This window comes from Perissodus microlepis, chromosome 7 (assembly GCF_051167445.1).
Source record: "Perissodus microlepis isolate ML-2025 ecotype Zambia chromosome 7, ASM5116744v1, whole genome shotgun sequence".
NCBI lineage: Eukaryota > Metazoa > Chordata > Actinopteri > Cichliformes > Cichlidae > Perissodus > Perissodus microlepis.
The window spans coordinates 56,677,614-56,692,506 of NC_140467.1; the positions used below are offsets into that span (position 1 = coordinate 56,677,614).

Sequence of the window (14,893 nt, forward strand, 5' to 3'; positions counted from 1 at the left end):
TTATGGCCAACATGTGACCCGCCTGCCACTGGGACACAAATGTCAATATAAGAACGATGAGTATTATTACAAGCTAGCTATCCAAAGCAATCCAAAAGTATGACATCAACAGAATGCATGTCATCAATTGGCTAGTCAGTCTTATGGTCATGGGGGAATCATATGATTGTTGGGTTTTTCTCTGTATGTATTATTATAGGGTCTACCTTACAATATAAAGTGCCTTGAGACAACAGTTGTTGTGATTTGGAGCTGTATAAATGAAACTGAATTGAAAGTTGTGTCACTCAATGAGTCATGAAAGCGTCTTCTTCACAAAAACCAAAACTGCAATTTTTGAAACCCGTCAACGTGGAAAATGTTCTCACAAAAACAACACCATGTTTCCGGAGTCTGACAAAAAGCCATCGACCCAGCAGCTGGTACAAACATCGCCTCGACATCCACCTATTTTGTAGCATTTGTGTTGCATACAAATGACCTCACAGGACGTTTGACCGTGTTGCTATAAGGACACCACACACATAAGATGGTACTCGATTGTAATAGAAATAGAGTCAAGCCAAGTTGTATTGCCTCGAGCTGCGTCGAGTCGATTCGAGTAGGTACTAATGGAAAAAGTGCTTCCATCTTAACCCAGTCAGTTACCAATAGCATGGACTATATGCCTATATATGAGGAATATAGACTCTGCTGTTAACAGGTGAGGTTGAGAAATTTCCCTTGACCTGCAAGGTTACTCAGAGACAATAGTTCCTCAGAGACAATAGTTACTCATGGGCACGTCTACTGGGTAATACTCATAGGATTACCCAGTAGTCCTATGAGTACTATTGGGTAATCCTATAGTACTCATAGGACTATGAGTACTATAGGGTGACCTTTAACACTCACTCAGGGTGTTAAAGGTCACCCTGAGTGACCTTTAACACTAAGGTCACTCAGGGTGCTGGATTTGGGATGAAAGCCCCCATTCATGGTAAGTGTAATGGCATCAGCCACACATGGGTAAATCAAGTCCATTTGTTCACTTTATTAGTTTGATTTGCAGTTTTCTTCATTAATATAATTCATTAATCAGTTTATTTAAATCTAACACTGATATTATGAGGCGCGCGCATAATAGCATTGTGGGGTTTTTCTAAAAATGTTTTCTGTTTAATTATGTTTCTCTTTATTTGAGTTACCTGGTTTTGGGCAGTGGCTGTTTCCTGTCTTGGCTCAGGATTCTGAGAACAAAATGCCTGCTCAGCAGGACCAACCATGTGCTTATCAGGAACAGGGGTGTTTTAGGTTTACTTATGTTATTCTGTGCTTAGTTAATATTAGTGTGTGTTTTTGTTTTCCCCCCTACTGTGTGTAAATGGTTTGGCCAAACCACTTTAAAAGCTACCCTCATGTGTCTTTGTAATTAGGTCAGTTTGTGGGTTAAGTTGTGTCCACTTTGTTTGTTTAAGTTTCTTAAAATTACTTTTTGTAGAGTTATATTTAGTTGACCTCTTTTATGGGCCTGCTAATTATGTTTTGGAATTTTGTCTTTTTGAGGGTTAAAATAAAGAAAACCCTTTTTGAAGACATTTTTTCCTGTGTCCTCTTTGCCTTGGCTGCTTGGTCCCTCGCAGTAAGGACCTTACTTGTCTTGATGACAGTGGCTTCTAACAGTCCCATCGTATTTCGATGTGACTGGTCCCCCCTGGGGATCAGGACTGTCTGGCCTTAAGTTAGCCAGTCTGGGTGCATCTCATCACTTAGCAGCTTTTTCCATTGTGCTGTCAGAAACTCATGGATTCCAGTTAGTTTTAGCCAGTAGGTGCGAATCATGTCAGGGCCTGGTGCTGTCAAACTCTTCATGCTTTAAAATCTTTCTTGTATGCCTGCCACTGTAATGTTTAACTGTTCATGTAGTACAATCCCCTCAGTTCTGCTCTTAGCTACACCAGCCACTGAGCATCTTTCTTCCATATGCTATTCCAGTATTGCTCCGCCTCCAGTCTTGGTGGTGCATTGCTCATATCATTCCTCTGCCACTGACAGTACAGATTGAATTATTTAGTGGAGAACAGCTGGCTTTTTCTCCTGGCTACTATCTCTCTGGTATACCATTCCAAGTGGGGAGCCAAGGATTGGTAATCGGCCACGGAGGGTCCAGGTTTCAAGCTTAGCCATGGTCTTCTCTTTCAGCTCAGCTTCTTTCAAACTCAAAGCCTTCAATGGACCAGTTGTTCATCGGGTTTGGTACCCAATCTCAGAGAGATGATGATATCTCCCCCATGGCCTGAGGTCCTGCCATAGCATTTGTGTTGTACCTCATCTCTCATCTCTAGTTGTAGCAGTTGCTTCTTCTGGATGTTGGAACACTGAGCTATTAGTTGATTCGCTCTTAATCTAGAAGTTGGGTGACAAAGAAGCCATAGATCCCACATCCTATTCATGTAACCACCTTTTGCTGGAATTCTTTGCATAGAAGCATTCCAACAGCTCCTTATTCTCGTCCCTTGCCTTCTTGTTCCGGTAGCCCACTTCTTATTAAGGTCACTCCTCTTTAAAGTCAAATAAACGCAAGTTTCATAAAAATTCTAAAATGTCTTTTATCTTTTAAACTATGCTTAAAATTTTAATGAAGCTTAGGCGTATTAGCTTCCACTTTGTGTGGTTTAAATCTCAGTGCCCTGTCATTCTCCCTCTCATGCTCTCATTCATGCAGCCAGCATCCTCAAATTTCCACCTCACCCGAGTCACTCAGAGCACCATCAAAGCTCCTTAAGTCCAAGGGGTCCTGTCCTAAATCCTGTTGTCACTGGGATTCTGTTCTGCCATGATGAGTCATCGTATCTAATTGCCAAATGCATAAATTTTTCTATTGCAACAAATCATGTTCATTTCTTCCAAATTATCTCTCCTTATTAAACTACCTTTGTTTGTATTGGAAACATTTAGGAAATGATACTGGTATATGGGGATTCGACATATCACATTAGAGTTTGCATCCAAATATCCTGTCCCATTTGACCTCTGATCTCATTTTTACAGTACACATCCTATACATAACCTTTCTTTCAAGTTGACAACAAAATGTGTTAAATCTTTAAAGAAAGTATTGCTAAGAGAAAGATAATGAGGTGCAAGTTAGTTAGAAAAATTGTAGTATAATATTATATAACAAGTTATATTTATATACATGTATAACAACTTTTCCATGTCCAGTTATTTACAAATCAATACTTTTTACTTACTCCTACATAATGTTTGTCTAAACATCTGTCATGCCACCCTTATCTGATTTTTACTGCACTACAAACTTAAAATATTTTCTTAAAGTAAAAAAACAAAACAAAAAAAAGAAAGCGAAATTAATATATAGAAATACTAAAAAAAAGTAAAAACTGCCAAGAAAGGTTTGCGCCCTTGGATTGTTTCTTATCGTTTGTTTTTTCAGTTTGAGCATGGCAATGCTCGACAATGGCAGAACAAAAATTTGTCTTTCTCTTAACCATTTACAATTTGGACTAAATGACATAACTTAGGTGTGTGTTTATGTGTATGTGTGTTTGCAATTTGACTGACGCTGTGTGCAGTAGAGGCCAGTCCATCCTGGGCTGCACTTGCATTCTCCATCATAAGCGCTGCAGTATGCTCCATTGTGGCAGTTACATGTGTGGATGCAGTTGGGTCCCCAGTGACCAGTTGGACAAGCTACAAAATGTGATAATCAAATGTTAGTGCTTCATAACCAAGAATAATACAGGACGGTAACATTATCAAGCATATATAAATTGCAATATATAATTATTTCCAGAGTAAACCCACATTGAGAGCAGTCACTGCCAATCCATCCTGGATAACACTGACAGGAGCCATCAATAGGATGACAGGTTCCATTGTTTGTGCAGCTGCAGCTCTGGGCACACTTCTTCCCAAAACGACCGCTGGGACACACTGTATAGACATGTGTTAACATGTGTCATACTTTACTCAGAATATTACATCAAAGATTAACATTAACAGGAAGCTTGATCACTAACCCTTTACCTACACTAGTTGACCAGCATTTGTTTCTTGGAAGCAACAGTATGTGGCCTGTCACTCACCCTCATTACACAGTGCTCCCTTGAAGCCTGGCAGACATTCACACTGTCCTGTGATGTGGTGACATGGTCCATTACTATGGACACATTGTGGACAGGTCTGACTGCAGTGGTGACCAAAATAACCTGGCGAGCAGACTGCGAGCAAAACAGAGCAAACACAACATGCAATTTATAAAATTGTTGGATCATATATTTGTGGACAGCGAGGGGATATTTTTTGTGGTAATTTTATTCCTCTGTTCACCGTCCTAGTGGATTTTACAGTACTGTGCAAAACTCTTGAGCCACCTTAAATGTATTTATATTTTAGTTAAAAGGAGCCAGAGAAGTTATCTTCTCCACGCTTTTTGAAGGTCTTTTAAATGTCTTTTTTGAAGATTGGCTTCTTTTCCACCCATTTTTAGTTCAGGCCTTGCACCTGACCATTTGCTGAGTGATGCTATTAGGCCATTTAATCATTTGACATTAATCATTCAAGCATAATAAACACACCTTACTCAAGAGTTGCTGTTCTCTGACTTTGTTGACTCTACTTTCTGGGACAGTGCCCAAGCCTTCCCACTCTTGATTATAGCCAGTGAAGAGTGCTATATAAATCAATACAGTAAAGTAAAGTAAGTGATTGTATATTAGTTGTTTGTCTTCTGTATTTAACTGTGTGAGGGTATTTCTTGATTATAGACTTTGACAATGATACCCTACCTCCTCAAGTAGGTGTTGTGAAGCCTGGCAGACATTCACGCTTTAGCTTTTATTAACTAAAGTTAAATCATTTGATCGCCCCTAAAGTTTTTGGTGTTTCTGATAAAATTTGGTTTTCCACCTTATGTTGACTTTATTTGCATTGACACCTCTCAGCTCCACATCTTTCAACTTCTCATGGAATAATAAGCCAACAGGCCTCACTTGGCCATGAAACTGCTTGCTCAGATCACTTTTGAGCCTGTAAAAATATCTGACTATGTATATGAAAAGCTGCAATTCCTGAACAGTTAGTGTAATACTTTAGTTAAATTCCTTACATTAAAACAGAAAATCTGTAGTTCTACTACATCTTACGTGTTTGACTTAAAATACTTGTGTGTCATCATTTGTGTCATTGTCCAAATACTTATGGACCTTCCTGTTATATATTTTAACATTAAATGAGTTAAGATAATAAGTACAAATATTTTAATTGAACCATGTCAAAATATTTTAAAGCCCCTAGTTTAAATCATCAGATGCAGGTTAATCATATCACATTTTGCTTTTGATGTTCATTTTCTCTTCCAAATGTGAAAACAAGGTTTATTTCTGTTCCAGACTTTTTTTTTTTAACAACGCTGATATTAATCATGACTATTGATGACTATAATAACTATTAAATCAGAGTGAGGTTAAATAAACCTATATATCATTTTAGCTCACCACAACCTATGTGATGATTTTACAGTATTGTGTGGTGTTGATGTAGGACTTACTTCTCTGACAGGTTGGGCCTCTGTATCCTGGAGCACACTCACAGGTTCCTTCATCTGGAGAGCAGGATGCTCCATTCTTACAGTTACAGGGGAGGGAGCAGTTTGGACCCCAGTGGCCCTCTGCACACACGCTGTCACAGTGGATACCTGTTCACACACACAGATGTGTTTCCATCATTGCAGTACATTCTTACATTAATTTGACTATCAAAGACTGCAATCCTGAATGTGAACGAAAAAAACCAAAACATCTATTGATGCTAAAGGAGAAGTGAGTCCATGGCTATGTTTTAGAGAAGGTCTAATTGAGGATCAGCAGCAAAGCCCCCTGCCAACCCCCCCTGGTGAAGATGACAAAAAGAAGAAAAAAAGGGAGAGTAAGGCATCATAAGCTTTTAATTACGCCTTACAGTAAAAACAATGGCCCCATCCTGGACAGAGGCCATAATACTGGTTCTTCCTAAAGAAGGCAAAGACCCAACAGAGTGTCAGTTTTAAAGCCCAATAACTATGTTAAATGCAGACCTCCGCATTTTAAATACAATCTTAGCATGCAGACTTAATTTAAGTCGTGTCTTCTGTTGTAGTAGCCGCTGGTCCGTCTGTGTATCCACCGTGTTTCATCTGTGTGTTCTCCCTGCTGTCCATCGTCACTTACCTCTGCCCATCCTCCTTCATGTTCGTGTTCTGGTTCGTGTCCTGTAGTTTAGTTGTTCTCAGTTTAGACAGTCTGCAGTCCCATTTTTCTATTTTGTACTTTGTGTTCAATAAACCACCTTCACACCTTTACAAGTGCCTGCGATTGGATCCTCCTTTATCATCTCCACACGGCTCATCTCACTCGCCGTGACAGTATTATTTTATATCCTATAATAAAAGCTGTGTTTTGGTTTTTTTTGTTAAAGTTCTGCATGTGAGTCTGCATTTGGGTCAATGGGTCTACGCTGCCTGCTTCACAGCCAGTTTATGACACATGGCACATTGTAATTAGGTGTTACCCGTCCATCCAGCCAAACAGCGGCAGTGACCAGTAGCGTGGTGACATCCATCAGCATGATTGCAGTCACAGCGTTCTTTACAATCCAGACCATAGGTACCATCCTAAAGGGAAAAAAACAAACAAGGCAATCCATGAAGAAATGTAGAAACATGTTCACTCATATGACATGTGGCATTTGGTTATCAAGATAATCAAAAATATGGTGTATGGTCTGAAAACCAACTGAGGTGTGGTTTGGCTGCGTTTCAAATGTTGTGTGTTGTTGTTGTTCAGATGTTTAGTGTTATTAAAAGCTGAGTTCAAACTTCTCAATATCAGATTTTGTCTTTGTACTATATTTATTCAAATATAAAATTCAAATGATTTGTATTTTTGTTGTGTGAATTCTATTTACAAATTTCATAAGATACCACTTTTTTGAAAGTAGTGATGAAACATAGAACAATGATTTTCTTTTTCAAAAAACTTTGGGAGCTTCCATATAATCCTATAACTCACCTGACAGTGGAGTTCACATCTCTCTCCTCTCCAGCCCGGAGCACAGGTACAGTGACCATCCAGTGGGTTGCATGCTCCTCCGTTCCCACAAATGCATGCGGAACCACATCCCAAACCCCAGGTGCCACTGGGACAGTTGATGGAGCAGTCTAACCCATGCCACCCTGATTAGACAAGGTAATTTATATTTGAACACATGTAAACCTTACTTTTGATTAACTTATGAAAGCATTTTTATTTAGTGCAGCACAAAGATCAAAATATTTCTGTATTAATATAACACACGAACTGAGATTTGTATCAATTTGATAAACTGAACTAGTTGAACTAGTGCTCAAATATAGTGTAGAATATTTACTTCATTTGACCGAGTTTTGAAAGACAGAGGGAGAGAGAAAACTCGAAAGCCTATACAGAATGATACTGTACCATAGAAATAAAAACATAACTATGGACATCGATGAAGGTTATTTTTTATATTGTGGGGACAAAAGAGACTATTGAAAAAGATCCATAAAACAAATGTTAGTGAAGAGAAGCAAGGTGAGCATCACAAAATGTGTTGCAGGCTCTAATGTGTGTGCAGAGGAGATAAAGGTGTTGCTGGACTAGGAAGGCATTTTCATTCTAGGCTTCTACAGGCAGTGCTCATGAATTTAGACAATACTTATTTAACTTTTGCAATCCTTTGACTTTAGTTTAAATTCTTGGATTCCTATATTCAGTTATCATTCAGAGCAAATAGTGCTTTATCTCAGCAACAGTGCACTATGGACCTGGGGATATTTTAGATGTGATGAGTCAAAGGTTTGACTCATCAAGTGTTTATCAGAAGGATATTAATAATCAATCCAGGGGAACTATATAGAGAAATGGCTGTAACTTGTAGCAAATGCAGGGGTTATATTAATAGTAACTAACCTGGCTTACAGGAACAGGATCCATCTATGGGGGAACACTTAGCTTTGTTCTTACAGTTGCAGCTGGAGGAGCAGTTCACACCAAATGTTCCTGCTGGGCATGGCACTGAACATATGGGACCCTGAGAAGGTTAACAGACAAAATGCTAAAAGTGACGATAAAAACAACACAGTTTCATTTTTTGGTAACTTTGCTTGATTTTGTCTTTTGTGTAAAGTTTGATCATTAACAGACCTGAAGGGACAGTTCATCAAACTGTATTTGACATAGTCACACAGCACATTATAGACTTCTGATCCACTCTTCTTTTACTCTTGTTTCTTTTCTGCATGCCTTATAGCTGAACATTTGTAATTTTGGATAGCTTCATTATGGCTGTTTAAAATGTTTGAGTATAGCTGCATAGCCACTTAAAGAGAGGCAACCAAACACTTCTCAGATGTTATTTTTCATGGCAGTGTAATACATGCAAAAATGAAACAAACTATTTCCTGTCAGCTTCTTAGAATAGCAGGAGATTTAAGATTTTGGATTCTGTATAGATGAGGATCATATTGCCACATCTATATAGAACCCAAAATGCAAACAATTGCTCACTGAATCTATTTGGATACGACTACTGTGGCTGGAGAACTGGTTGCCTTGACACAATTCTTTAAGCACATAATGTAGCCTCACAAGCTACATTATTCAAAGGAATTGATGTTGTGAGGAATAATTCTGAGCTTTGACTACACTCGTTGCTAAGCTAACCCATTTTGCTTTCACTTACAGAGTAGGAGACAAGTAAGTAGGAAACCTAACTCTAGGAAAGGAAGCAAATATTTAGATTTTCTAAAATTTTCAACAGTCCCAAAATAGTTGTGTCCAGACAGTGAGCAAAACTATCATGTGTACGTGTGTGAAAAAGGAAAATAATTAAAAGCTTTTTTCTGAAAACAGAATTGCACATTTTGTCGACGTTTCAACCTGTTGCTACTAGATCTTTCTACAAAGCCACATATGCAATGACAGTACGGGCAGAGCCTCACATTATCCATTTGTTTGTTGGTAATTTTTGAAACATTAATCTATACTGGAATGATGGTTGTGAATAAGGCAGTCAGGCGGGTTAATGGGCCCACACAGTGTTTGGAAGTATAGCTTGTGCTTGTATTATGTATCTTACTTAAGAAAGGCAAATAGATTTCCCATGAACAACATGCATTAACAATTCCCAGCAGAAAATACTGCTTGCATTACTCTGCAACATTTCCTTCATTGCCAAATAACTCCCATTTAAATTGCCAGAATTATGCCTCTGCCTTCACATCCCATTCTTAATGCATAGGGTTTACAGTAGCTATAACAGCTGATATTTACACCTATAACAGCTTCAACGCCTCTGGGAAGGTGTTTATGGGAATGCCCAACTACTGCAAAACAACCCCACAACTTAGGCTACGTTCACACTGTAGGCGAAAGCGCATCAAATCCGACTTTTTTGACCCTATGCGACCCATATCCGATCATGGTATGACAGTGTGAACAGCACAAATCCGATATTTTCAAATCCGACCTGGGTCACTTTCCGATGCATATCTGATGTTTTAGAAAGCGACTGCTGTTTGAATGGTCATGTCGCATTAAATCCGTCTTTTACATCACTGACACAAGACAGACGCCAATTATCAGCGGTGGAGAAGACATCATGAACGCTTCCTGGCCATCCAGTGTATTGGAGAAACGTGAACATTTCATTTGTACTGTATAATCTGCAGATTCTGACAGAAATCTGCAAATATCCTTTGAAGCACCGCTCCTCTCTAAAACAGCCACTTGCAAATAACAAAATAACTTTATAACTTAAAGCAAAATTGGGAAACGTAAAGTCCGAAACAAGTCTTTATATTAAGGGCCATCAGTCAAACAATACTGTTTGGTATGGGTCTAAACAGAGCGCATTGTGTGTGACGTCTTCTTTTGCCGCTTTGAGGGTTCACACTAGAGCGTGTTTGCTGTCACATTTTATTTGTAGTGTGAACAAGCAGACAAAAAAATCGGATTTGATCAAAAAATCGGAATTGAGCATTAAGACCTGCAGTGTGAAGGTAGCCATAATTCCCCTCTGCCAAACTTTAGACTTGGTACAATGCAGTTAGACCAAATACATTTTTTCCTGGCAACTATCAAACCTAGACTTGTCCACCGGATTGCCAGATGAAGAGACACGATTCATCACACCAGACAACATGTCTCCACTGCTCTGGAGTCCGGTGGCAGTGTGCATCCAGCATTTTGCATTGTGCTTGGATGCAGCTGCTGGGCCATGAAAAAGGAATTCCATGAAGCTCTCTATCTGCTGTTCTTGAGCTAATCTAAAGGCCAGAGGAAATTTGGAGTCAGTAGCTACTGACTCTGCAGGGCGATCGTGGCTCAAAGAGTTGGCAGTTTGTCTTATAACCGGAAGGTTGCCGGTTCGAGCCAAGGCTCGGACAGTCTCGGTCGTTGTGTCCTTGGGCAAGACACTTCACCTGCCGCCTACTGGTGATGGCCAGAGGGGCCGATGGCGCGATATGGCAGCCTCGCTTCTGGCTCCAGGGCAGCTGTGGCTATAACTGTAGCTTGCCTCCACCAGTGTGTGAATGTGAGAGTGAATGAATAGTGGAATCGTAAAGTGCTTTGAGGGGCCCGAAAAGTGCTATATAAATGCAATCCATCATTATTATTATTATTAAAAGTGGTGATCCATATGCCTCAGTATTTTATGTGGCCCACCACTTTTTTGCTGTTGTTCCTAATCACTTACACTTTGTTCTAATAGTTATGTGGAATACTTAGAAGTGAATAATTTCATGACAGGTGGCATCCTAGCACAGCCTAGCTTTATAGGTTATTAATGTGTTATTATTTGGAAACAGACGGTTTTGCATTTTGCAGCTCTGTTTATGCTGCTTACTAACTGCAGTGATTACTGAATTTAGACAGTAATGCATCACATTGCTGCTTTTCAAAAAACATGCAATGTGATTACAGCAATGTCTTACAATATTGCATGTACCATGTGCAGTATACTTAGGTCTGATATCATGTATCACATATTTATGATTTGTGACATAAAACACTCACTGGCATTTACACATACTAATATATGGGTTTACCGTGAAGCCTGGTGCACAGATACACTCTCCAGTCACACTGTGGCAATCAGCACCATTCTGGCACTGGCACACCTGCTGACAGGACTCGCCATAAAATCCTGGAGTGCACGTCTCATTGCAGTAGAGACCTGACCAACCAGGCAGACATGTGCACTCCCCTGATATCGGGTGGCAGCTGGTGACAAGAGAGAAAAAGATAATAGTTATAAACTTTGTTGAGGTGTTTCCTACAGTCAAGATTCCTACTAGTCAGTACTATTTCCTACTTAAAGTATTTAGTGTGCTTGAAACAAATTTTTCTATGACCTGTTTTTTTTAAGATCAGTGACTATCTCTAGTATTTAATCCCAAAAGTTAGCTAACACACTAGTAGTATTTCTGCAGTTAGCTACAAATATGAAGTGCACTGTCATGCTTCCCTGTGGGACTGAGCTTTAGCTTTTCTTTTAGCTTGTACAATTTCTCTACATCCAAACAGTGCTCACTGGAAACATACTGAAAGCCTAACAGCAGTGGCAACAGGCAAATCAGGCCATAAGTGTTTCTTCTAGCTGTCTTGGTCTAAATCTGAAAAAACAAAAACAAAAACAAAACAAAAAACCTAATCAAACTATCAAAAATCTAAATCTAAAAATGAATTACAATATACCTGAGGAAGACTTTTTTTCATTTTTCAGTGTGTGGGTTAACTGTAGTAATACAGGTGAAATGTGGCTATATTTGATAGTAACAGAGTTTGACTGACAGATGGTGTAGCTGACACAGCAGTCCCATTGAGAAAGAAGCAGAACAGCTGTTATCTGCAATGACACATGCAGCCCACCAGCTGTGCTAGGCTAACTGATCACTACACTCAGTTGTCTACAGACACAGCGGTCATATACACAAATCTATACACGCAACATGTCAAACTGCTAAAACCCAAAAGATACAAAGGAAACACAGAGTTATATTTTGGAATTCAGGGAACCGTGAGGCCGCATTAATCAAATGGCTTCAAACTGACCCTGATCTGCAGATCAACGTTTGTCAAAGATGACAACATGATTTACTACATACCCACGAGTGCTTTGGACATAGCACGGACATTTCCTATCACAACGCAGGCCATAGATTCCTTCAGGACACAGTCGGACATCACATGTCTTTCCTGTGTATCCTGGCTCACAAAGACACATTCCATTGCTGTGGTAGCACTTGCTGTTGTTTTCACAATTACATGTCTTTGCACAGGCAGCACCATAAGTACCAAGGGGACACTCATCCTGGCACCTGTTTATAGAGACACAGAAATATCCAGAGACAGTGATTAGGAAAAAGAGGTGGTGATCAATGACCATTCTCTCAAATGAAATATGAATTGTTGCGTATTTAGCTCCGTGACTATGGAAAGAGGCCCAAGGTTAATTTGCTTTTTACTGGCTGCAAATCTGGAATGTGTGGTTGTCTGTCTCTCGACAGTCAGAAATATTATAATTCAGATCATTTATCAGTACATATACATATTTTATATCTATGTATAAAAACAAAGAGTGATGAAACCTGCAGCTTCAGATTCTGTGAGATCTCGGCTTTCAGCACGCGCATGTCCATGCCCCTCAGGTGCTTTTTGTTTACATCTTTTTGCAGAATCCATTTACCTGCTCTCATTTGCTGTTTTAGCTGTTTGGCAGTTGTTGAAATTGTTTCTGGCAGAATACATTTATATTAAAAAAATCGATTCAGGATGTAATGAATCGATATTTCATTATTCAAACTAAAATCAGTTTTTTTAAACCACCACTAGATAACGAGCAACTAGGTCAAAAAATACAATGTGCTTCCGGTGTCCGAGGTTCAAATAACAGAGGGACTCTCCTTTCCAGCACCCTGGCATAGAGTTTTCTCCCTATAATTGGAACACACCCTCTGGTCCCCCTTCTTAAAGATGGAAACAACCACCCCAATCTGCCAATCCAGAGGTACCGCCCCTGACCCCTCCACACAACATTGTAGGGGCGTGCCAACCAAGACAGCCCTACAACATCAAGAGCTTTCGGGAACTCAGGGTGAACCTCATCCACCCCAGGGGCCCTGACACCAAGGAGTTATTTAACTACCTCAGGGACCTCACCCCCAGAGATAGACAAGTTGTACCCCTTGTCCCTATCCGGTCTTTAAGTCTGACATCATTAGATATTTCTGGGCACAAACTCCGCTGCAGGTCCCTAAGTCAAATGATCACTGCAGCATTACTGAGAGAGAGAAAAACTGTCTAAATTCTTTCCTCTCTAATAAAATGATCAATGTGGCTGCTCTACCAGGTGTAACAATTAAGTTTAACATCCAGGCATCCATGAAAACAGAATTTATGACATTTAACGGCTTTAGAAGTTAGCAGGGAGTTAGCTTGCTAGCTTCCATCTAAATATAATTAACCATGTTCTGACTGAGGGATTTATGAAACAAATTCAAACGTACAGCTCTGCTATCACTTCCAACATAAATGAAGACAGAAAACTAAACAGCAGCGACATTTGTAAGGTTACTGAAGTTGGGCTAGCTGGTATATAATGATGTGCTACGTGATTGCTAGCGCGACAAAGCTATGTAAGCATTACTTAAACAGTAAATCTGGAGGACAAATGCTAACGAACGCAGGAATTTTCCCCACTCGATAAAAGTTAATGTGAGGGCTTCCAATGGTTAGGGGCAAATGCCATCGCATGGCAGGATGCTGTAAACTGACCAAACCTCAGTCAGGAGAACAACTGAGATAATCCATCCACAATACGAGGTTAGTCATTAATATACTGCTGCATGGGCTGGGCTGTAGTTACATCGTAAGGTTTTAAAAACTGAGCTTTAAAATGATTAGTGGTAATGAAAACCGAGAGAAGCCGACAGTGATCACTGACAGTTTTTAGGGGCTTGTTGAGATTAAATAGAACAAGATACAAAGCATTAAAACATGTCTGTAAAGGTTCTCAGTCATCCAGGTCATCGTAGTCAAAGGAGCTTGCAAAGAAAAGCGTCTGGACTTCTTTAAGTTACTTGAAGACGTTTCACCTCTCATCTGAGAAGCTTCTTCAGTTCTAAGGTCAAATGGTGGAGAGTCCCAGATATAAACCTAGTGGGAGTAACATTAAAACATGTTAAAAACACAACAGCCTTATTAAATGCAGACTACTTTGGGCCCGGAAGCAGGATTCATCACGTCATCACTTAAAGACCGGATACTCCGCTTCCTCCACCGATGACGTGCCAGTGGGATTAAGGAGGTCCTCGAGTATTCCTATTCTTTACTATCTAAATAAATTCAATGAAATTTTTACACTAAGTCCTGCATTTCAATCCTGCTTTGCCTCGTGGTGTCAGGGTCCTTGGGTTTTGGACCGAGGGTTTTGAGTTTTTTGTGAGCTCATGATCTGTTTTGATTTTGATAAAGAACTTATGTTTAGCTTTTTTAGTTTTCTGATAGTAGTTGATCATTGTTCCTCTGTGTTTGGTCATTCCCATTTTTGATCCCTCTCTGTTTCCCATGTCTGTCTAGTTCTGTGTTCTCTGTCTGTATTTGTCTGCTCTCCCTGTTCAGTTGTGTCAAATTAGTCTTCTCTCCCCAGTCAGTCATGTCTCTGTTTATCATTTGTCTGTGTCAAGTTTGTACAACGGGTAAAATAAGTATTGAACACAAGTAAATATATTTCTAAAGGTGACATGAAATTCTCACCAGATGTCTGTAACAGCAACCCATCCAATCCACACATCCAAAGAAATCAAACAATAAATGTGCATAAATTAAAT

The 14,893-nt window shown here is 39.6% G+C and overlaps 1 protein-coding gene across 2 annotated transcripts in view; it reads right to left on the reverse strand.

Moving 5' to 3' along the window:
- The window catches only part of megf10 (multiple EGF-like-domains 10), a 58,075-nt gene that overhangs the window by 14,719 nt on the left and 28,463 nt on the right, over positions 1 to 14,893 (reverse strand). For both annotated transcript variants that reach the window (XM_084936184.1, XM_084936183.1), the window contains 9 exons: positions 12,170 to 12,382; positions 11,111 to 11,285; positions 7,971 to 8,091; positions 7,050 to 7,213; positions 6,550 to 6,652; positions 5,552 to 5,698; positions 4,089 to 4,223; positions 3,808 to 3,936; positions 3,565 to 3,693 (listed from right to left, as the gene is read on the reverse strand). In XM_084936184.1, coding sequence (XP_084792310.1) covers positions 3,565 to 3,693; positions 3,808 to 3,936; positions 4,089 to 4,223; positions 5,552 to 5,698; positions 6,550 to 6,652; positions 7,050 to 7,213; positions 7,971 to 8,091; positions 11,111 to 11,285; positions 12,170 to 12,382 — 1,316 coding nt within the window. The remainder of the gene's footprint in view (positions 1 to 3,564; positions 3,694 to 3,807; positions 3,937 to 4,088; positions 4,224 to 5,551; positions 5,699 to 6,549; positions 6,653 to 7,049; positions 7,214 to 7,970; positions 8,092 to 11,110; positions 11,286 to 12,169; positions 12,383 to 14,893) is intronic.